The 23,834-nt window shown below is 37.5% G+C and overlaps 1 protein-coding gene across 1 annotated transcript; it reads left to right on the forward strand.

Annotated features, from left to right (window-relative positions):
• The first annotated feature begins 20,627 nt into the window (after positions 1–20,627).
• Positions 20,628–21,939, forward strand: marveld1 (MARVEL domain containing 1). The gene has a single exon (XM_065297495.2). The coding sequence runs from the start codon at positions 21,005–21,007 to the stop codon at positions 21,491–21,493; it is 489 nt and encodes a 162-aa protein (XP_065153567.1). The 5' UTR covers positions 20,628–21,004; the 3' UTR covers positions 21,494–21,939.
• The last annotated feature ends 1,895 nt before the right edge of the window (positions 21,940–23,834 follow it).

The raw sequence follows: 23,834 nt of genomic DNA on the forward strand, positions 1-23,834 counted from the left end.
GATTTGCGCATCCCGCTGGGGACAAGGACGCAAAGTTAGAAACGCGCTATTTTGGGAAGTTTGGCACAGAGGGCGCGGTGTGCCAGTCAGAGCGCGGCGCGCAAACAAACCTTCTCACTACATGGGGATTGAGTTAGTCTACCTCCGTAGGCAGAAAAACACAACAGTATTATCTAATCACTACATAAACACTTCGGGTTTTACAGCGCTCAGCCCCGGTGTGGATTGTTTAAGCGCCCACAGTGCAGTACAGTGCGCTTACAAATCTTCACCCTCCACTGGCGTTACGCGCGGAGGAGGCACAGCGGCTGAGATGATAACCAGACGTGACTGCTGGGGGTACAGTAGCCTATAACACTACTAGTTACAGTACGCCACGATTCAGTCTGAGCTAAGTGCAGATACAGTACATAAATCTGCTATATTAATGAATTAATTGGTTAGCTGTCTCAATAATCTTTATACATCTATGCATTTGGAAGACGTTTTTATCCAACAGCGCATTTAAGCTGTTCATTTCTATCAGTATGCATTTTTTTCTTGGGGTTGAACCCATGGCCTTTGCATTGGTTACGCAACGCTCTACCAGCCATGCTGCAAGATCATAGTGTATACATATTATAGTGTTCTAATAAAGACACATCTAAACCATACGACATAAGGTTGGCATGAAAATTTAAAATGTGAAGTGTCCAGTACAGTGCTAACACAAAAGAATATATAAAGACAAAATTTGGGGTAGCTTTTATGCTGTATATATGGCCACAGGGAGGCGTTACGTATTCAGTTTTACGCACAAACTCTGCTGAAAATTTCGATCCTGACTAAGGAACAGAAAAACACGGTGGCTGCCTCCTACAAACACCATCAAGAATATATAATATTTATTGATAATTTCTATAAACGCCCAGATATGATCTTTAAAAAACATGAGCTCCACACCTCCACAGATTTTCTGATTATGCATCCACTAGAGATAAAACTGTAAAAACTTTAAAAACTCTTAAGGAACTGCACATTATGCTCTTTCTTATCTTAATTTAATACTGTGACCCACCTGTTTATCCATATATAAAACCATAACAATTCCCATCTGAGCATGAGAAGTATCTCATTTAGAGACCTGTGCGTAATACTGACCTATTTTTTCTCACTCCCTCCACATAAAGATAATCTTTCCTCAACATAGTAACATCTGTCACGACTACTGTCTTAACTCCAAAGTGCTGCTGAGTTGAAGCAACACCCCACATTACTCATGCATACAGTAGAATAGATAAATTGTGAATTCTTACATGGGCATCAAGGTGGTCGGTGGTCCCAGGTAACATCCGCAGTCTCTCCGCGGGGGTCCAAGTCGGTCTCCATCTCCATACATGATCCCCATGAATGACAGCAGAACACTGCTCACAATCACAGAGAGACACTGAACATACAGTACCCACTCAACCACACTCACGCCGTGGCATTTTACACTGATTTTCGTCAGTATAGTATCAGCTGTCACACCTCCATCAGCTTTCAGAACCACAGCGCCATCTAACGGCACATGCGCTCCAGTGACGCATGCTCACGGGAAACTGCGTGGAGTTTGAGTGGGCAATGCATTTTGTAAAAACACAGGTAGATGAAATCATTTTTTGTGACTTAGCATTTACATAAAATCATTCTATATAATGTAAAGAACATTATGTAAAAATAACCATGATATCTTTAATACTGAATGAGTAAGATCATGTCAAAGATAGAAATTAAAGTTAAATCAGTGATTGACACCGAAATTTGATCATCCAAATCTCATAATTAGATTGAGTAAGAGACTCAATCTCCAACCCATAGTTGGTCCAGACCCACACTTTGAAAACCTCAAGTAAATAATCAAAAGCCTTATTGTTAAAATACTATGGGATGCTTTCCCAGACAGGGCTTAAGACTATTCTCGGACTAACTTAAATGTTAGTGTTGTCTTGACCGAAAACAACTTCCTCTGACATATCTTAAAATATATCAGTGCGAGTGTTGTGTCTGAAGATGCACACCAGTAATGTTTATTTATTAATTATGCTTTTAAAAATGACTTAACCTAATTTAACTAAGGCCTAGTCCTGGTTTAAGCGAATCCCTCTCCGTGAAACTGCCCCAAAATGTTTAAAGGTGCAGTGTGTAATTTTTAGAAGGATCTCTTGACAGAATTGCAAAATAAGATACAAAACTATATTATCAGGGGTGTATAAAGATTTTTCATATTGACCAGTTATGTGTTTATTACCTTAGAATGAGAGATGTTTTTATCTACATACACCGAGGGTCCCCTTACGTGGAAGTCGCCATTTTGTGCCGCCATGTTTCTACAGAAGCCATTAACGGACAAAGAGTTTTTACTAAGTTGTCTCCGACGATGACATGTTTGTCTGGTGGCGGCTACTGTAGCTTCTCTATGTGTTTTAAAAGCGAGGGGTGAGCAGTGGACTGAGCCGTTGGTTGCAATTCGCAACCTCACCACTAGATGTCGCTAAAATTTACACACTGCACCTTTAAATGGTCTGTTTTGGTTGCATGTGGTTTTGCTACAGTTTAGTTTAGTTTATGCTGTTGTATTGACTTGGCTAACAAGCATGATCTCAAAAATTCGTACATATTTAACGAGTTGTCTAATTCACAATCATATGCATAAAGTTGGCTCCTTAGACAAAATGTTAAATGCTTTGGAAAAAATGTCTGCTAAATTAACCAACATGTAATGTAAATAAACTAGTTAATGATCACAGAGTGTTGGACATAAATTGCTTGTACAGAAAGAGCGAGAGAGAACATAATGATAAAAGGTCCAAAAAATACAAAGGTAGAGTTTAAAAATCTTCCAAACCGTGAAAAAGATTAATTCATCATAATGTCCTCTAAATTGGTTTTGGTAAACAACTCTTCATCTTGTCCTTATTACGAGGTACAAACACTCTTTAGTGTCTACAAATAGATGACATCCAAAGAGCTCCAATTCATCTTTCTCCTGTCGTGTGGTTATTCTTTTATACAGGGTAAACACAATGCCCTCAATTCAGTAAAATTACAGAAAGAAGAAAGTAAAGATTCATCATGTGAATCTGAAAAAGTACAATGGAGTGTCCCTCCAACCACATTTCAAAGAATAAGGCAGATAATCTGTGTCTGAGTAATGGGAAAATCACCTACAGAGACAGTCAAGATGTTAATGTCACACAAGTTTGTGTTTTGTGCTGTTAAGATTATTAACCCTTACAGTATATCATTCCTATGATAATATACCCGGCAGTATTTTTTAACCCACCATTGGGTTAAAAGGGAGAAACTTAGCCGTTGGGTTAAATTAAATCAGAACATGTTTATATTTGAGCCAAAAATTGTGTTAAACATCCCAGCATAATTTAATTTAAATCAGAACCCTTCAGGCTGGTTTCATCCCTTTTCGACTCAGTGGGTTAAAAAAACCCTCCTTAATTTTTCTAAAGCAGGCCCTGCTTAAAAAACAGCATCAAACCAGCATGGACCAGCATGGGAATTATGCTGGTCTATACTGATTTAATGCTGGTTTAGCTGGTGGTCACCAGCATCAAAACACAACATATGCTGGTCTTGCTGGTTTTTCCAGTGGGGGGGGGGGACTTTTCTTATTTGAGGGCCACATACTATGAACAATCAGCCCAGTCTCACGAAATTTCGTTATATAGTCACGTATTTTTTTAAATTCTTTTTCGTGATATTATCACGAATTTCCGCATTTTTTTCTTGATCGTATAACGAATTCCTGTTTTCGTGTGATTATCACGTATTGGTTACTAAACTGTTTTGACCTATTTTCTTACCATTGTCGCTTAGGTTTAGGGTTAGATTTACATAAAATGACATCCCTACCCAAACCCAACTCTAACCCCAAAGCCAGGCGACATATAAAAAAATAAATCAGAAAAAGTAGTATAAACCAAAATATTAAGTGACATTCTAATGCAAGCACCAAATCTAACCCTAAACCGAAGCGACAATGGTTTAAAAATAGGAAAAAGCAGTTGAGTAACCAAAACATGACAATCACACAAAAACAGGAATTCGTTATACGATCACGAAAAAAACGCGGAAATTCGTGATAATATCACGAAAAAAGAATAAAAAAATACGTTGACTATATCACGAAACTTTGTGAGACTGGGTAGGAACAATACACTGTAAAAATATTTGCTGCCTTAAATTTTTTAGTTAAATCAATTCAGAGTTACAAGTCATGTCAACTTACTATTAATTATCTTGACAAAAGATGGTAAAACAGAAGTAAACAGTTTGTGGTCTTTAAAAATGGCAATACTTCTTGGCAAATCACACGGCTTCTGTCTGATGTTGGTGATGTATTTCGCTGCTTTTAAACATTCGACATTCAGCGTTCATCTTTCTATTTTGTTGCCGGACTCATTTTCCATTCATTAAGTACAGTATATGACATGAACAAGTTTTTCAGCACTAGCGACATCTTTGGACATTGATGGTATTGCATCAAATGAGTCAATCTGGAAACTCAAACACAATGTTGACTTTAATTATAAACTGCTTTGTGGGCCGGATTTGGCCCACAGGCCCTTTGCTACGGTGGCCCTGAAGTGCAAACCACAACAACAAATTACTAAACAACAAAAACAAATTAAGAAACAACAACAAATTAAAAAAAACACTACAACAAATTAAAAAACAACAACAAATTAAAAACACAACTACATTAACCTACCGGAAGAGGTAGGTACCAGTGGGCAACATGAGACATCGCTGATTGGACGACACTGCAGTTCGGCTTTTGAACCGAAAGTTATTCTTCCTGTAGCACATTTTTTCAAACATGAATGTTACAGATGACCCAAACATAGCAGCTGCTATTCAAGAGTATTTTGATTCAGGACATACATACGAGGTGATATTGGATATGCTTAGGACTAATCATGTAATTTCAATGAGTATGTGGACATTGAAGACACATTTAAAAGAAGCTGGACTGTACAGACGACACAACTACTCTCCACTTCCTAAGGTGAGGCGTGCCATTTTGACCAAACGTAATAAATGTACTACTTTATCATCGTTTCAATAGTGGACTGCTGGGGCCGGGTTAGGGTACGGTCTGGAAACCGCTAACGATATAGTAAGCTAACGTTACATCCACAAGCAACGTAAGCATTACACTATTCTTATTAACTTACCCGAAGTTTGTTGGGTGTCTCCGATGGTAGATATTTCTTTAAGCCTTTTGGCACAGCCGCTGCAAAAATTCGGGGACGGCTCAACCAGTTCTTTTCCGCAGTTTGGGCAAAACATTTTGCTGTCCTTCCTCCTCTCCAAACCACGCGCTACAGGAATAATAACTTCCGGTTCAAAAGCCGAACTGCAGTGTCGTCCAATCAGCGATGTGTAATGTTGCCGACTGGTACCTACCTCTTCCGGTAGGTTAATGTAGTTGTGGTTTTTAATTTGTAGTTGTGTTTTTAATTTTTTGTTGTGTTTTTTTAATTTGTAGTTGTGTTTTTTAATTTGTTGTAGTGTTTTTTATTTTGTAGTTGTTTTTATTTTGTTGTAGTGTTTTTTATTTTGTTATGGTTTTTTATTTTGTTGTATTGTTTTTTAATTTGTAGTTGTGTTTTTAATTTTTTGTTGTGTTTTTTTAATTTGTAGTTGTGTTTTTTAATTTGCTGTAGTGTTTTTTTAACTTGCTGTTGTGTTTTTTATTTTGTTGTTGTTTTTTAATTTGTTGCAGTGTTTTTTTATTTGTTGTGGTGTTTTTTAATTTGCTGTAGTGGTTTTTAATTTGCTGTAGTTTTTTTAATTTGTTGTTGTTTTTTAATTTGTTGCAGTGTTTTTTTATTTGTTGTGGTGTTTTTTAATTTGTTGTTGTGTTTAGTAATTTGTTGTTGTAGTATGCACTTCAGGGCCACCGTAGTTTGCCCACCTCTTGTCTGAAGCATGATGACTACTCGACAAGTTTCCTCCATCTATGGCCGGCAGAAATGCTTTACACTTTAATGTTGCCTTCTATAATGCATCAAGCCACTGCAGGATTTTCTTCATAGTTTTTTGTAGCTCAGACTTCTTTTTTTGAGCCGTACTCTTTCATATTTAAGTTAATGCTTGTCCTTTGTGGCTACATTTCTGCCTCACATTTCTTGATGTGTCCGCACTTGTACAGTATTTAGGTCACCAGCTATTCCTGTTGCCATGTAACCCAAAGATTGTGTCTTCTGGTCTCGACTGGCCCCCGATTCCAAAACCCAAAACCTATTTTTAGCTTTTAGGCAATAGAAACATGCATAATACATCTGTTTAACCTACACTGACTGGCAGTGATAGCAGTTTAACTTTAAATCTCATGGCCAGCACCAGGAACAGCTGGAGTGTGACTTTCACGCAGCTTAAAGTTATTAACCTTTAAACTGAAAATTATGCAAATGCTCATCCAAATCAGCATACTGCAGATAAAACAGATTGATGCCAACTGTAGCTGAAAGGTCTGATAGTCTTAACTATAAAGTCACTCTTTTCAATCAAAATCTGATTCAACATTTGAAGAAAGTATGAAAAATGATTTGCAGCTGTTTTCAAAGCTATATACATGTGATGTGTATGTGGCGCTCAGATGCAAAGCAGCTAAATGCCACCTCCATCAAAAATGAGACAATGATATTAACCGAATGCTCTTGGTCTATATTATACATTCATCAAATACTATAGTTCAAATCCCAGCCTCAGGGCATTCAGAAATTCCAGTTTCTTGGCACAATCCATTAAGAGTCTGATACAAAATGTGAATTTACAAGAAAACATGTCATGTTTTGCATCTGGATTCGAATTTGAGGAAAACATTACCTGATAAAAGTCTGAATGTAGGACAGGTTGTGTTAATAATTGTGACCTGGTGTGCAAAAGACCACCACAAAAGGGTCTGTTCAATTCAGAGAGAGATTACAGAAAACTAGGACAAGAAGAGACAGAGGAAGCAAAAATATCTGCCAATGGGGTGAGAACATTTTTCTTGAATTAAGTTTTCAAGATTTTTTTCTAACCCCATTGGCAGATATTTTTGCTTGTTTTAACCACAATTTCACTCAAATTGTATATAAACTAGACTTATTTTCTAAGGGGATTTTCCTCGTCAAGAAAATGCATCTTAATTTAAGAATTTTTAGATATTTGTACTGAAAAAAAGACAAAGATATTAAGTAAGCCAGTCATTTTTTGCAGTATAGATCCCCTTTGATATGACTGACGTGAGTTAACACGGTGCATTCAGCTGTGGGAATTCAGCCAAAATGTCACAAATCTCTATTTTGCATACCTGTGTGCTGACAGGAAGGAAAGGCTGGGGGATAATTGGATTCCCTGAGCTTTGAGCCTTGTGTGTCCAAATGCTCACCGTATGCTGACATCTTCCAATTTCACTGACAACACTTTACATTTTGGTGTTAGGTATGTTCTTGTTTGTGTGGTGTGGCTGCATGTGTTAAAATTAACATGCATTTGAGTTTAGGCATATTTGTTTAAGTCGTTATGAAAATAAAAATAAAAACTGTAATTTGTTTTGTAATATTGTGGCTTTTTTTACAAATGACTTATCTGTGAGCTTCATTATTTAAAAAAAAATAACGTTCCCTTACTGTGCATTCAGACCGCCACCGGCGAGAGCGTCAATAAAAGCTCTGGCTTCCCTGACAACGACGCTAAAGAAAAGTTGTAGTGGACGCTCTGACGCTCAAATGCATTCTCTGAACTCCTCTCAGGTGGAGGTTTCCGCCTTCTGATTGGTTGCCGGTGAACCGCGTCATATCTCATTACCATAAAGTTGAGCTGATTTCAACTCTCCTCGAAGCTCACGCTGTACATGACGCGCCGCTGCTAGCCGGAGCTCGTCGCCGGCTCTCATTGAAATCGAATGACTTCCGGCCACTTTGACGCTCTCGCCGGTCTGAATGCACAGTTATCATTTTTAATCATGCAAATCTCCTCCCCTCCTCAAAATAATCGCCCTTTCTTCCGATCATATGGTATGGCAGGTTGGCAGGGGCCTGGGAAAAGAGCGCAGCGATAAACAATTAGCAACACAAACCAACTTCAAACGATCCAATCAGATCTTGATGGACAAATTCAAATCCAGCCATGCTTTATTTCATTTCAGAAGCTGGTTTCACTTGGATATACACTCACCCGCCACTTTATTAGGTTCACCATACTAGTACCGGGTTTGACCCCCTTTTGCCTTCAGAACTGCCTTAATCGTGGCACAGATTCAACAAGGTACTGGAAACATTCCTCAGAGATTTTGGTCCATATTGACATGATAACATCACGCAGTTGCTGCAGATTTGTCGGCTGCACATCCAGGGCACGGAGCTCCCATTCCACCACATCCCAAAGATGCTCCATTGGGTTGAGATCTGGTGACTGTGTGAATTGTAGCCTTAGTTTATTGTTCTTAACTGTCTGGAGTGGCACCCGGTGTGGTCTTCTGCTCTTGTAGCCCATCTGCCTCAAGGTTCGACGTGTTGTGCGTGCAGAGATGCTCTTCTGTATATCTCGGTTGTAACGAGTGGTTATTTGAGTTACTGTTGCCCTTCTATCAGCTTAAACCAGGCTGGCCATTCTTCTCTGAAATTTGGCATCAACAAGGCATTTGTGCCCACAGACTTGCCGCTCACTGGATATTTTCTCTTTTTCTGACCATTCTCTGTAAACCCTTGAGATGATTGTGTGTGAAAATCCCAGTAGATCAGCAGTTTCTGAAATACTCAGATCAGCCCGTCTGGCACCAATAACCATGCCACTTTTAAAGTAACTTAAATCACCTTTCTTCCCCATTCTGACGCTTGGTTTGAACTCCAGCAGATCATCTTGACCATGTCTACATGCCTAAATGGATTAAGTTGCTGCCATGTGATTGGCTGATTAGAAATTTGCACAGGTGGACAGGTGTACCTAATAAAGTGGCCGGTGAGTGTACATCACCACAGGGAAAATAAGGCAATCGATACTTCCGCTACATGACGACTTTAGCAGGTTTGGAGAGGCAGAAGCAGACTGTGGGTCTTCACATTGTAGGGACTGAAATCAATGTATTTGCTATGAAGTTACTTAAAATATTTTCTACCAATTATTTTATTCCCAACATGATCTCACGAAGTTCTGTGGGATAGTCACGGAATTTTTTGTTCATTTTTCCGTGGCATTCTCACGGATCTCCTCATATTTCCGTGGCCCTGCCACGGACTTTCTTTTCCGTGGCATTCTCACGGATTGGTTACTCAACTGTTTTTTCCTATTTTCAAACCATTGTCGCTTCGGTTTAGGGTTAGATTTGGTGTTTGCGTTAGTATTTCACTTTAAGTATTGGTTTATACTATTTTTTTATGTATTCTTTTATATTTTCTAAACTTTAATCAATTGTCGCCTGGCGTTGGGGTTAGAGTTGAGTTTGGGTAGGGATGTCATTTTATGTAAATCTAACCCTAAACCGAAGCGACAATGGTAAGAAAATAGGACAAAACAGTTGAGTAACCAATCCGTGAGAATGCCACGGAAAAGAAAGTCCGTGGCAGGGCCACGGAAATATGAGGAGATCAGTGAGAATGCCACGGAAAAATGAGCAAAAAATTCCGTGACTATGCCACGGAAATTCGTGAGATCAGGTTGTTTATTCCAATCATTTCCCCTAAACATGTGTTTTCAATGTGAGTGTGCTTTTCACTAAAAGAATGCAAGAGTTTAGAAAAGCATTATTTCCATGTTTATGCAGCTCTTTAGTAATATATAAACCTAGAAATACTGTAAACCTACATACTACACGTTTACCAAAATATTTAATGGAAAATGCCAAGCAGATATTTCTCATTTTTTGTTATATGCAAGTGACCTCAGAAAATGTGTTCAAATTATTCAAAAGTTTTTAAACACATTCATGTAAATATGTTTGGGTGTACTGGACAAAGTTTACTTCGTTATTTACATGCGAGATCCTTCTTTCCCAAAAGTCGTTAAAACAACAATAGCACTTTTCCAGTACTGGAAGTCGTTGCCAATCCTAGGATGCCAATAATCTGTTTGAGCTCCTTCAATCTGGGAAATTAAGAAACTGCACAGGACTGAAACAGCCCTGGATAAAGTTTTTAATGATTTACAGTTAGCTTCTGATTCTGGTGCTCTCTCGTTTCTTATTTTACTCGATCATTGACACTGTTGACCACAAGCTTGTACTAAATAGACTGGAAACTGTATTTGGTCTATCTGGAACTGCCCAATATTTGTTTAGGTCATATTTTACAGGTCAAACTCAATTTGTTTTTATTGATGGTTTCAGATCTGATGTGGACCCTTTTTGTACTGGTGTACCACAAGGCTCAGTTCTTGGTCCTCTGCTTTTCAGCATTTATATTTATATTCTTGATCAGCTATTAGGATCTCCTAACATCACATACCACTTCTATATGCTGATGATACTTACATTTATATACATTCTCAATCTGGTCAATTTGTGGATGTCCCTCATTTTTCCAGCTGTATTTCTGAGATTAAGTTATGTTTTTTTCTCTGTCTGAAAAGCTCTAAAACTGAGTTTATGCTTCTCTGCTCTCCCCACCAACTGTGAAATGCTGCTTTAATAGATTTTTCAGTTGATGGTGTTGCCCTAGAGCTACACAGTAAACTAAAAAATCATGGTGTAATCTTTGATGCCACTCTGTCATTCGAGACTTTTGTCCTGAACACGGTAAAGACTGAAGACTGACAACTGAGCCTTAGGTAAGCTTATGAGTTTGACGTTCTAGACACACGCACACGCAAATCGTTTCTATCCAACACAAAGACAAAAAGTTCATTCTTTGTAGTATTTTTAAAATACATTGGCTAAAGAACCATGCCAGTTTGTTTTTATGGGATGTCAGCTGAATCTGGCATATCCCACTGATAGAGATGAAAGCTATCAGTACAGTCAGCATGGGGGCTTGTTCGTTTCCTTTTTCTATTCTTTCTGTGTGATGGCCAAACATCATATCAAATTTCACACTGTCAAATTACATTGACTAAATCAGTAAATCTGTTTCCTGTGAAGCGCTGATATTTGCCAGCGTGATGGTGTTGCCATGGTTACCTGGATAGTAGTTAGCCACGTCTCCTTGAAAGGCTCGTACTGTAGTAATGCAGTACCACACAAAGCCCCAGTCAGTCGGAAGGTCTTTATACGTCTCTTCACCTCTGTTGTTTTGTCCCAGCTGTTTCACAGACTTGTGCTGGTTTCTATTTTGTGCACACATGTGTAAATCTTTTCCCCAGCCAGTGAAACGCCTCTGAACGTAAATCCACAGGGGCTTATTTTGATTTGGCAGTCTTGTCATTCCCTGTTTTAATAAATTGTTCATTCCCACACAATGCACATATTTTAGAGATTACAACGCATGGGGATTATAACGTACAGTGTTGGAAATGAGGACACTGGCATGAGGATAGGGCGAGATGTATTTACAATAACTCTGCAGGCCTATAGTCCTTGCCTCCTGTTCTTCTCTTTCCCTCTCAGGATAAATATAGATACTTCTGTTACCATCAGAGAGAGAGAGAGAGAGAGAGAGAGAGAGAGAGAGAGAGAGAGAGAGAGAGATGAAGAGAGATGAAGAGCATCGTATGGGGTCTACGCCAGGCTCTCTACTTCAATTTTTGGTGAAGTGACAGTGATCAGTGGCCCTTTGGTCGAGTAAAAGTTTTATGATTTTCCAGAGGATCTCTTTGAAGTTTTCAGTCACATCAGATTCATTATTCTTCATATACAGACACACAAACATCCCCTCATACTGCATGCACTGATATGTTGGTAACTTGGTTCAAAGAATCCGATTAATAATTTAAGGTCCACTAATAAATGTGAACATTGCTGATTATTAACATAACTGGTTGTTGAACCCACATCGTTAAACTAAACAATTGTTTAGATTTATCTGTCGAATTAAAAGCAACACCACAAATGAAGTTAAATTGTAGTAGGAATAAAAGGAAATAAAATATTCAAGGCAATTTAAATTGTCACACTAAAGATGAAATTTCATTGGTTTAATATATATTTACATTATATCTGCAACTTTCCAAGTTCAACACTAGAGGTCATTATTTTTCACACAAATGTACAGTTTGTTTTGTAACTGAAGGGGCTTATTTCCCAATAACTACCGGCTGCCTCTACATTATCCCGCTTATTACACGGCTACTTGACACATAAGAAAAAAAACTGGACATGAATATGAATTTGAAACATTTTATTGGCATATTTGTTTTAAATTAACATTTTTATCCTTCCGCGAAACTTTGCACAGATGCATAAAATGATCGTAATACCTTATTAAGATCCTCTGCTTCATACTTGTCTGTCTCCATTTTTTTCTCTTTAACCAGTCTTTGAGAAGTTTTAATGCCCATTCTGTATTTTTTTGTGTGTTGGCTTCGTAGCTGTCATGCTCTATTTTGTCAAGTTCAGTCTCAGTAAGTTGTCTTGTCGTGTTTGTCACAAGATGGCGCCAAACAGACAGTAATCTTTATTGATCTTTATTGGCGCGGAGCGATTTTACTCGTGCAAGTAGTCCGGCTATGCGTTATTATTTTAGAGCGGTTATAGACCTTTCTCACAACTTCCATATTTATGACCGGAACTACGCAATCGTCGCGGAAATCTACTTCCTCCGCAGTCAAGGCAATGTAAAAAGCCGTATCTGTTCCATCAATTCCCTGTTGATGGTGAAGTTATACAGAAGTGGATTCAGGCTATCCGGTGAGACTTATAATGTGTCGTTTTAGTTAACAGTTCAGTAACAGTTATACTCGCTCTCTACTTACCTAGAAATTTATGGACAAATTCTTCATGGAAAAAGTTTTCCTCCATTAGTCGTGTCACATCAGCAAATGTAATATTTGGCAAATCCGTTAACGAAGTTTTGTAGACTCTTTGATCCATTTTAAATTTGCCCGGGTTTATGTTTTTCTAGTGTGTTGACGCTTGACAGGAACTCCGCTTACACGACGATTACGTATTTCCGGTTACTGTGAGAAAGGTCTATTATTTGAAAAGAACGAACCTGCAAATGTCTCAACTGACCAATCAGAATCAAGCATTCCAGAGAGCCGTGTAATAAATAATGATATTGATACTGCATAGTCTGATTTTTAATAGACAACTGCAGATCTGCTTTTTCTTGATGAGTAAAACGAACCAAGAAAATAAGTCTAGTTGTTAGAACAAAAATATCAAATTTAAGTGATTTTGTGCATAAAACAAGCAAAAAATCTGCCAATAAGCAAATGTTTCTTAATTTGTTTTTGAATTTAGCGTTTAAGAAAAATGTTCAAGATGTTTTGCTTACCCCTTGGCAGATATTTTGCTTGTTTTATGCACAAAATCACTTAAATTTGATTTTTAAAAATATTTTTAAACATTTTTTCTTAAAAAATAATTTTGTTACAGTTGTGTTCAGAAATAATATCAAGTGCAACATCATTACGCTGATGAATTACTGTTATTAGTAGTAGTTATTTCTGCATTGCAAGCTATTTACTAACAGATGTACACTCTCAGAAATAAAGGTATAAAACTGTACCTTTTCTTTCACTGGGGCTGTACTCTTTCAAAAAGTACAGCTTTGCATCTAAGGATTTTATTTTAGTACCTCAGAGGTACATACTGGGACCAACGAGAGCTTATTAGTACCTCAAAATACATATTAGTATTTCAAAGGTACATATTGGTACTAAATGTTTACATATCTTTACCTAATGGTCCATACAATTACCTTTTTAAAGGGTGCTGCCCCACTCACAGCTAGGGTACATATTTTGACTTTTTTTCTAACAATGTAGGTCCTTAAGGTATGGTAATCTACCCAAAATTGTATTCTGTTTTGTATTCCTGTAAAGGTACCAAACAGAAACTTAGGGTACAGCCCCAGTGACAGAAAAGGTACAGTTTTGTACCTTTATTTCCGACAGTGTAGTAGTGTCATATAGAAAAACAATAGAGCCACTAGTAATGATATCCACACCACTTGTTCTGAGTTATAGACTCATTTATTAAAAGTGGTGTGATCAAAATAATAGCAGTGTGAAGTTTAATTAATTTTTTTTTAATTCTGTCAAAAAAAGAAGGGAAGAAAAGAAGGGAAGTAAATATTTCACCCATTGTTATAAAATATATCTGCTGCTGGATTTCTAAGCAAAATGGTTCTATCATTTCTCAGAGAATGAAATGCAGCAAAGTTTATGATGCTCAACTAAAATGATCTCAAATGCTTCAAAATGGCAGATGGAAGAAAACAAGCAACTAGTTAATACAGATTGAAGAATAGTCAGTATGGAAAAGATTCAGCCTTTCATCATCTCTAAAAAGATCAAAGATTATCTAAAATGACCTGTAAGTACTGTAACAGTCAGAAGACATCTGGATGCAACAGCATTGTCGACAAAAGGCATACGCATAATCTCATTAACACATAAACTGGCCCAAAGACCCCTGGGTAGGCTACTGAATTTAAGCCACAGTACACTGTAAAAATCCTGCTATTGGGAATATTTATCGTATACAAGGGACATGGATCAGTTTGAATACATCAGAATAGCTGAAGAGATTATGTTGCCCTTCGCAGAAGAGAAATGCCCCTAATGGATGTTTCGACAACACAACAACCCCAAACACAAGCAAGAGGCCAAAATCTTGGTTCTACACAAAAAAGGATTGAGGTTATCGAATGGCCCTGTTGAAAACTTTTGAACTGACATTAAAAATGCAGTTTCGGATGCAAAACCTACAAATTGACAGGAACAGTGGATCCTGGGCTGAAGGTGCCAGAAGTTGTTTGACTCGATTTGACACAGATTTGCAGCAGTTATCAACAACAATGGTTATTCAACTAAATACACTGTCAGAAATAAAGGTACAAAACTGTACCTTTTCTGTCACTGGGGCTGTACCCTAAGTTTCCGTTTGGTATCTTTACAGGAATACAAAACAGAATGCAATTTTGGGTAGATTACCGTACCTTAAGGACCCTACATTGTTAGAAAAAAGTCAAAATATGTACCCTAACTGGGGCAGCACCCTTTAAAAAGGCATTTATATGGACCATTAGGTACAGATATGTACTGGTAAAAATTTAGTATCAATATGTACTTTTGAGATACTGATATGAATTTTTGAGGTACTAATAAGCTCTCTTTGGTCCCAGAATGTACTTCTGAGGTAATTAAATGAAATCCTTATGTGCAAAGCTGTACTTTTTGAAAGGGTACAGCCCCAGTGACAGTAAAGGTACAGTTTCGTACCTTTATTTCTGAGAGTGTATTAGTAATTCAGTAGTTTAAAGTGAAGTTAAAGTGATTTATTTTGTTTTAAGTGTCCAAAGAGAAAAACGTTGACATTGCTGTACAGCACTTATACGCTTGCTTCCCATTAAATTCAGCCCAGTCAGAATTGCTAATTTGCCTATTTAATCATTTATTTTTATTTTGGGAAATGTTTGGTAGCTATTTTTTATCAAATATTCAAAAGAAAAAAAAAATCAAAAATATCAAAAAGATATTTAGCCAGGTTTACATTTGCCTGTACTGCCATCTAGTGGCAAGCAATTATAGGAAATGTGGGGGAAAGGTAAAACTCGTTTTCAAGTCTTATATTAGAAAATGTTATACTTTTTCATGTTTTATATATGGTAAGATATATAAATATATACAATACTGTATGGACCACAGTATGCTATACTAATACAATGATATATAAAAATAATAAAAATCTGTTTGCCAGTAACTTACTGTAGATTTAAATTGACTTTATTTACTGGCAAAAGTTTAAATGAAAGATAAATTAACATGAAACATTTCAAAATCTTTGTCTTTACAGAATAAAACTAAAATACCCGCCTCATGTAAAGCATTCTGGGAACCAAAATAAACAGAAAAAAACACAGGTAAAGGTGATGAGTATTTCTGGTTCCCTGAATTTTTATTCTGTAAAGATAAAGACTTTTTAATGTTTAATGTTTATATAACATTGAACAAATTGTTGCCAGTAAATAACATCCATTTAAATCTACAGTAAGTTACTGGCAAACAGCTGCATAACTACAGCAATTTTTTTTTACAGTTTAATTAAATGTAAATTATGTTTCTTCTAGCCTACTAAACAAGAAATTGGCTTCAAGACCTTAAAGATACTTCTTTTGAGTTTTCAAAGTGACCATAAATGGCAATGTTATCATGCAAAAACATTGCAACCCCCTTTCGATTTTGCCTTGTTTTTATATTTCACTGCACAGTACGGCAAAGATCCAAATTTTGTCAGTTTTTCATGCACTGTTGTAAAGTAGGCTATGTGAAATATAAGATATTTTGTAGAAGCGCCAAGAATATGATTATTTTTTGGCCGCTTTTATCACTATTTTATCACGTTGTTGGAATGTCCCAAGATGTTTAATGCGGTCCAGATTTCTGAGATCATTTATACTCATGCAGTTCAACAAGTTGTTTCTTATTAAAGTAACTGTAAATTCAGAGGTTTAACTAATCATCAAATCCTTAAACAATGCAGTTTGAGCGTATGCTTCTGAATGCTGTACTACAAATGAAAGACATTTCTATAATATCAGATCATGTTATGCAGCTGCCAGATCTTTCTGTAATTCAGTTTTAAAGCAACTTAGCTGTACAGCTGCATTTTGCTCCCTAAAGGAAACATGTAAAATAAATCACACTGTGAGAATGTAAACGTAAAACTAACCCCGCCCACCCACCGGGTCTCTGTGTGAATCGTTAAAGTGGTGGCCCACTGACACAGTCACAGAGTTTTATAGGTACGCCTGCATTTATTGACATGGCAGCATTCAGCCCTTGATCTTAGCTGTCAGACTTTCCTCACGAATCATAAAAAATGCAAAACATTAATTTCATGGACAACACATACCAGTAGTGATAAGAGTGTTTAGTTGAGCTGAGATTCCTGCCTTCACATTCCTGCTCTTGTCACATTCATTTACAGAGTGCACATCAGGTCAGATTTGAAGTCCAAATATGGTGGTGAGAGTTAATGTTGGATGTGTTTCATAGATTTTGCCAAACCCAAACTACCTTACAGTACAAAGAAAGAGACTTTTTGAAGAAAATGCATATATTATTGGATGAATAGAGAAAAGAAAGAAATTTGGGAACCTTTTGTTTAAAACGACTTTGGTTTAGGGCAGACTGTATATGTTGTGCTGTTTATTCCAGTCAATATTTTCAGGTTATATTTATTTTATTTTGTCAGTTTCTTTAGAGACCATTTCATCGGATGCATGCACATTGTCGCGTTTATGCACTCTGAACATACCTTGTCTAAAATAAAATGTTTTGGTTTGTTTCATTACACTGTAAAAAGCTGTAGTTATGCAGTTGTTTGGCAGTAACTTACTGTAGATTTAAATGTATGTTATTTCCTGGCAACAGTTTGTTTAAATGAACATTAAACATTACCAAAGTCTTTGTCTTTACAGAATAAAACTATAAGATAACAGGCTCATGCAAAGCATTTTACAGTTACTTCATCTAAGTTACTGGCCAGTAATACTGTAATTTCTACAGAAATATTTACAGTTTAAAGACGAGGGGAGACAATGAGCATGGATCACAACTATGTGGAGAAGTTTGGCAGCCAGGCAAGAATTCAAAGACCTGTAGCAACCAGTGGCGACCGGTGACTTCTCTTCCGAGGGGTGCAATTTCAAAATATGAGTTCTTTGCGTCATGTGAACCATGTGCATCATGCATCTTGTCAAAATACGTGCCTGCTGCACATGCATCGAAAGGCTTTATGATAAAAGAGACGCTCACGTTCACAAAATACTCACAAGACACTAACCTAACACTAAACTTTGATTACACATAAGATTAAGTAATTATCGTGAGCATCACTTTTATCATAAATCCATTTGAAGCGTCTGCAGCAGGCTCAGATTTTGACAAGACGCATGATGCACAAAAGTTCACATGACGCGCCAAACACATATATTGACATGACGACATGATAGGCTAAATACACGTTGTGATGAGCTTCGCATCGTGCGCCCCTCAAAAAAGAAGTCACCGACCACCTAAAATTAGTAGCTAACTTTGTATACATTAATTTTACACAGTAACGTTGACTCAGTACCGAGCCCCTAAGGTGACATTGGAGTAAAAAAATCAAAAGTTTAGTTCATGTGCTCACGTGAAATTAAATAAAGTTTAGTTTTCCGTACACACGTGCAACTATCGCGTTTAGTTTGGCGTGTGCACGTGCACGACTTTCATGTGTGCAAGCAAAAGTTTTGCGTGCGCACGTGAAACTTTTGCTTTAAAAAAAAAATTCTGCACATGAAGGTTTTGCATGAGCACATGAAAGTTTCACGTGAGCATGCGATAGTTTCACGTGCACACGCCAAACTAAACGCGATAGTTTCACATGAGCATGCGAAACTAAAATTTATTACATTTTTGCTATGTCCCCTTAGGGGCTCCGTTATACCGTGTAATAGTTGATACGCTTTAGATATGATATATAAACATACAGGTAATTTACTTAACTTGTCTTGTTATCAGAAATAAACCCCTGTTAGAGGACTCTGCTGTTATTGATTCTTTGTGGAAGTCTAGCGGAAGTTGCGTTTAATCCAGGGGCGTAGGCAGAAATTGAATTTTGGGTGGGCCGGGGCAAAAGTGAGTGGGCCAATAGTTTATCCTAGAATAAAATGACTTAAATAATAATTAAACATTAGAGTAGAAAAAAAGAATAGACAATCTGAAAAAACACTGACATCTTTACTTTGCAATTTTCGGCGAAGGCAATAATAAAACACTGTCTAAAAATGTTCAACCAACACAGAGCTCAATAAAGGCTGGACAAACCAGGCCAGGCAGGCTTATTCAGGCTAGTCAGTAGTGCAAAAACAGTTCACCTGAAATAAAGTAGGCTAAAACTAACAGGAAATTTAAAAAATGAAAACTCTCAGCAGAGCACGTCTGAAATAAATAACAACACACTGCCTAATTTATATTAAATCAACCATATACAGTGCAATCACCCTGGTGGAAATTAAGCTTTTGTGCCAAAAAATAGCAACTCGTTTAAATTAAACAATGTAAGTTAACCTATAAGGCATACATCTATACACAACACACAACTTGGTTAAATCACTTCACGAGCAAAAATTAAGGAAATGAGTTAAACAACAGGCCTACCCTTGTTGTTTTCATTCTACAAAACAAGACGCAAGCCCCTGGGTTTATTGTTGAAAACAGAAATGATCTAATTATAGTCCAAAGAGTCCAAAGAGTCCAGAGTTATTTTTCAAAAAACAAAAGGCACAGGTTTTTGAGGCGGGTAGTACTCATGGATTCAAATTGGGTTGTACGTGGTTCATCAATTGCCGTTAGATCGGCGGGTCAACCTGTGTCAGGCTGACCGGGAGAGCGCACTGGAACGGAACTGCCTCCAGGGAGAGAGAGCGACAACCGGCGCCACCAGTGCCTGACTAGCCGCCTTGTGGGTTGATGAGTCTGAAGAACTGAGCTGGTAGGACTCGGCAGATGGAGGCAGTGGCGTATCGTCTTCCTCAACTCTTGCTTTTTTAAATAACACATTAAAGAAACTTTAGCCATTATTGTGGCAAAGCTAAAAAAGCAGTTAGCAAAGTTAGCTAGCTGGCTGGCTGCCAGAGCCCGCCGCTCCACCCACAGAGCCTACCGGTCAGAACCCCTAGCAACCAAGCAACCAATTACGTTCCGGAGGCTTCCTACAACTTGCTTTAACAATTCAATTTTATTTAGAAAGCAAATTAAACACACACCAGTCAACAATAAATCAGGTTTATATTAATATATTTTCTTAAATACATTTGAATAATAAAAATAAAAATAAAATGTATTTTGATTAAACTTGCCTGGGCGGGCCAGTGCCGCCCTGGCCCATTACTGGCTACGCCCCTGGTTTAATCCACAAAAGCTGTTTGTTCATGTTGTTACTGCTGAAACTGCCTATAAAGGCACACCATCTTGACCTCAAAATAAGCTTTCGAACATTCCCATCACTATTGCCCAGGAAAAAGACAGCTCTATGGATCATTTAACACAGTGATGGCCAGAAAAAAATGAGGCACTGCAGACAGTGTTTTTGCTTTGTTGCCTTCAACAGTTTCCACTATATACTGAATAAATTCAATTTCCTAAGCAGTATTTTTCCAGTATCTTCCAGTTATATAATAATAAATAAAAACACAAAACTGGTTTCCACTTCTATTTTCACTTCTAAAGGTTTAAAACATGGACATCTCTAAATTTAAACTAGATTTTCTGACATTATTTGGCTTTTGTAAATGCATGCCAATAAAGTAAAGCCTGTAAAGCAACAGAAATGTTGATTAAGAAAGAGTTACAGTACACAGGAATTTTTACAATACAATACAAGTTTATTTATATAGCACAAAACAATAAAAATTGACCAAAGTGCTTAAAAGAGACAAAACAACCGGAGAGCACAATTAAAACAAAGAATTAAATAATTAAAAGCTCATAATATCAATATGAGTCAAATGAAAGCCATGGAGAAAAAGTAAATTTTCAAGGCAGATTTCTCTAGCAGCTGACTGGTGATGGATGAGGAGCAGGAAGGGGTGAGTCTTTAGTCCTGCCTTCTCCTCTACTCCTCCTCCTCCTCTTCTGTGCTGGAGAAGAGGGGGAGGGAGAAACAGCTCTACAGCTTTCACATAGGAAACGGAAGAGACGAAGCAGAGAAAAGTCATTTCAAAACCCTGGGGCAGAGCTGAAGATCCACTCTCTGTGCACATCACAGCTTCCTCTAAAACTCTAATCGGCTGTTTCATACTCATCTCGTTTTCTTCATCTTCCTCTTTCTGTTTGTTGTGGCAAACAGCCCCCACCCTAAACACCAGAAGAAGACTTCTTCAACAAAGAGGAGATGCCCCCTCAGCCACAGGTAAGGAGAAACTTCAAGGAATTCCTCAAGAGCTTTATTGGGATTGTTCGGGTCCTCCAGATCCTCCTGGGAGCTGGGCTTTGGGTCACCATCGCAGCCAATAAATATGAAGGCTCCATTCACTATGTGCTGTTCGTGGCCGTGTTCTTCTGGCTCCTAACGATGGCCATCTTCATTCTCACCCTGCTGGATAAACAAGACCTCGTCCCCATCGTGGGAGGAGAACGGTGGTTGTTAAGCAATGTGATACACGACGTCGCGGCCACCGCGCTCTATCTGTCTGCGGTCGGGATCATGATCTACAAAACTGACAAGAACTCTTACTGCAACTTGGCGAGCTACACATATCAGTGTTTGTATAAGGTCTACCTCACCGCCTCCGTCTTCGCCTGCCTCACGGCCAGCGTCTACCTGCTCTCGGCCGTCTACGGTGTTTGTAGGAAATGTCGAGGGGAGCAGACCGTCGTGTGAAAGACAGATGTCAGAGACAGATGCATCCCTCACGGGAAGTCCCGAGGGCCCTTTTAGGAGACTTGAAAACATTTTTCTTTTCTCTTAAAGCGGAGGGTTCGAACTCTTGCCTTTCAGGTTCGTTTGTTGCTTTTTTACCGTAACTTAAAGAGCTTTGAAGCTTCTGCAGTCACATGAAAGTCTATTTTATGTGTTTTTGTACATTTTTTAAGCGTAAGTTTGAGTTTTTAACCAATGATTTTGGATCTCATAGCTGACAACTTGTAGCATTGTTTTTACTCCTCTGTCTGACAATACTAGAATGAACTATGTCACATCAAATATCTTCTTGTAACAGAATTGATCAGCTTTAAAAAGAGAGAAAAAAAGTACTTAATATTGACAATCACGTTTTGGAATTAAATGTTTATAGCTGTTAGCAATAAAATAGAGAACATGACATTCCACGTCTGTGTGTGCTATGATTTTTTTATGCACAATAAAACTGCCCCAGTTATTTATGACGTCCTACACTCAGGAAGTCATTCTTTTAAAAGGATAGTTCACCCAAAAATGAAAATTCGGTCATCATTTTCTCATCCTCATGTTGTTCGTAACATTCTTTCTGATGAACACAAAAGAAGATATTTTAGGCACACAGCTGATCGTACCCATTCAATTCCATTGTATTTGTTTTTCCTACTATGGAAGTCAATGGTTACAATCAGCAGTGTGCTTACATGTATTAAAATTATCCTCTTTTTCTTTTTATCTTCTTCTTTATCTTTTTTTTGTGTTCATCGGAAAAAAATAAGAAAATCATGACAGAAGTTTCATTTTTGGGTGTATTATGCCTTTAAATGTCCATAAATGACTGCACTCACTGTGCTTTTGGAGTGGTTTCCCAGACAGGGATTAGTTTAAGCCAGGACTAGGCCTTAGTTTAATTAGGAAATATAACTAGTTTTAACAAACATGCCTTACTAAAAACATTACTTGTGTGCATTTTGAGGCTAAACAAAGGGCACTGATGTATTTTATGATATGTCATTGCAAGTTTGGACAGCTCTTACATTTATTTTATTTTAGGACTAGTCTAATCCCTGTCCAGAAAACTGTCCCATTGTGTATTAAGATGCGACTCTGTCTGTGAAATCCAGTGCAAAATCATCTGATAATCTAATGATGAAATCATGAGCATCACACTACAAATGACTTTCTTACTCAGTATTTTGTTTTCAGTACAAATATCTAAAAATTCTTGAATCCAGATGCATTTTCTTGATGAGCAAAATGACCTAAGAAAATAAGTCTATAGTGTTTAGACAAAAAAGATACAATTTAAGTGAATTTGTGCTTTAAACAAGCAAAAAAAAAAATCTGCCAATGGGGCAAGAACATTTTCATAAAGTGTTGAAGAAAAAAAGCACAACTTTACTTAAACTTTGGGGCGGTTTCCCAGATAGGGCTTAAGCCTAGTCCTAGACTAACTTAAATCTTAGTATTGTCTTGATTGAAAGCAACTTGCTTTGACATATCTTAAAATATATCAGTGCAAGTGTTGTATCTTAATATGTACACCAGTAATGTATAAATTATGCTTTTAAAAATTACTTGTGTGAAGTTTACATGTTCTCCATGTGTCAGCGTGGGTTTACTCCGGGTACTCCGGTTTCCTCCCACAGGCCAAACACATGCAAGTTAGGTAAATTGAAGATACCAAATTGCCCCTCCCCTAACCTGTGTATGGATTAACTTGTGGGGATCAACTTAACCAGTTCTTGCCATGCATATACCATAGATGCTGGAATGGTTTGAAGAATAAAGAAAAAAAGACAAGGGTCATTAAATAACTAATACATTTCCCCATGGTGTCTGAGATGTATTTAGACAAACTATTGAACCAAGACATTCATTGGAAAGCTCAGCTGTCTGATATAGTACAATAAGACTGTCTCTCATTTCCTTATACTTTCTCTTCCTCCCTTATTTTTCTTCAAATGGACTCAAATATGCACTCTTTGGTACCAATATGTAACTCTGATGCGCTAATGTGATTGCTTAGATGCAAGTGTGTAATTTTTAAAAGAGGTGCAGGAACATGTTTCAGGTTGGGATGCTGTGTGTATGGCTGTAACCACCGAGGTAATTCACTTCAGATGCTTTGCTAAATTGTTTAGCATTTGTGGTGTACTTTCAGATCGTCGCAAGAGAGCTCCACAGCTGATAACAGACAGGTTATGATTATATATTTATTATCATTATTAAATGGATGCTGCATTATTGGGAAAATAAAAGCCCTCCATACACCAAACCCTAACCCTATAAATACTTTCATTCTTAATAAACACTCGTGAGGTAT

Source organism: Paramisgurnus dabryanus, chromosome 20, assembly GCF_030506205.2.
Source record: "Paramisgurnus dabryanus chromosome 20, PD_genome_1.1, whole genome shotgun sequence".
Lineage (NCBI taxonomy): Eukaryota > Metazoa > Chordata > Actinopteri > Cypriniformes > Cobitidae > Paramisgurnus > Paramisgurnus dabryanus.

What these genes read in the sequence shown, in the direction of transcription:
- marveld1 (XM_065297495.2), top strand. Translation starts at nt 21,005, where the DNA reads ATGCCCCCTCAGCCACAGGTAAGGAGAAACTTCAAGGAATTCCTCAAG.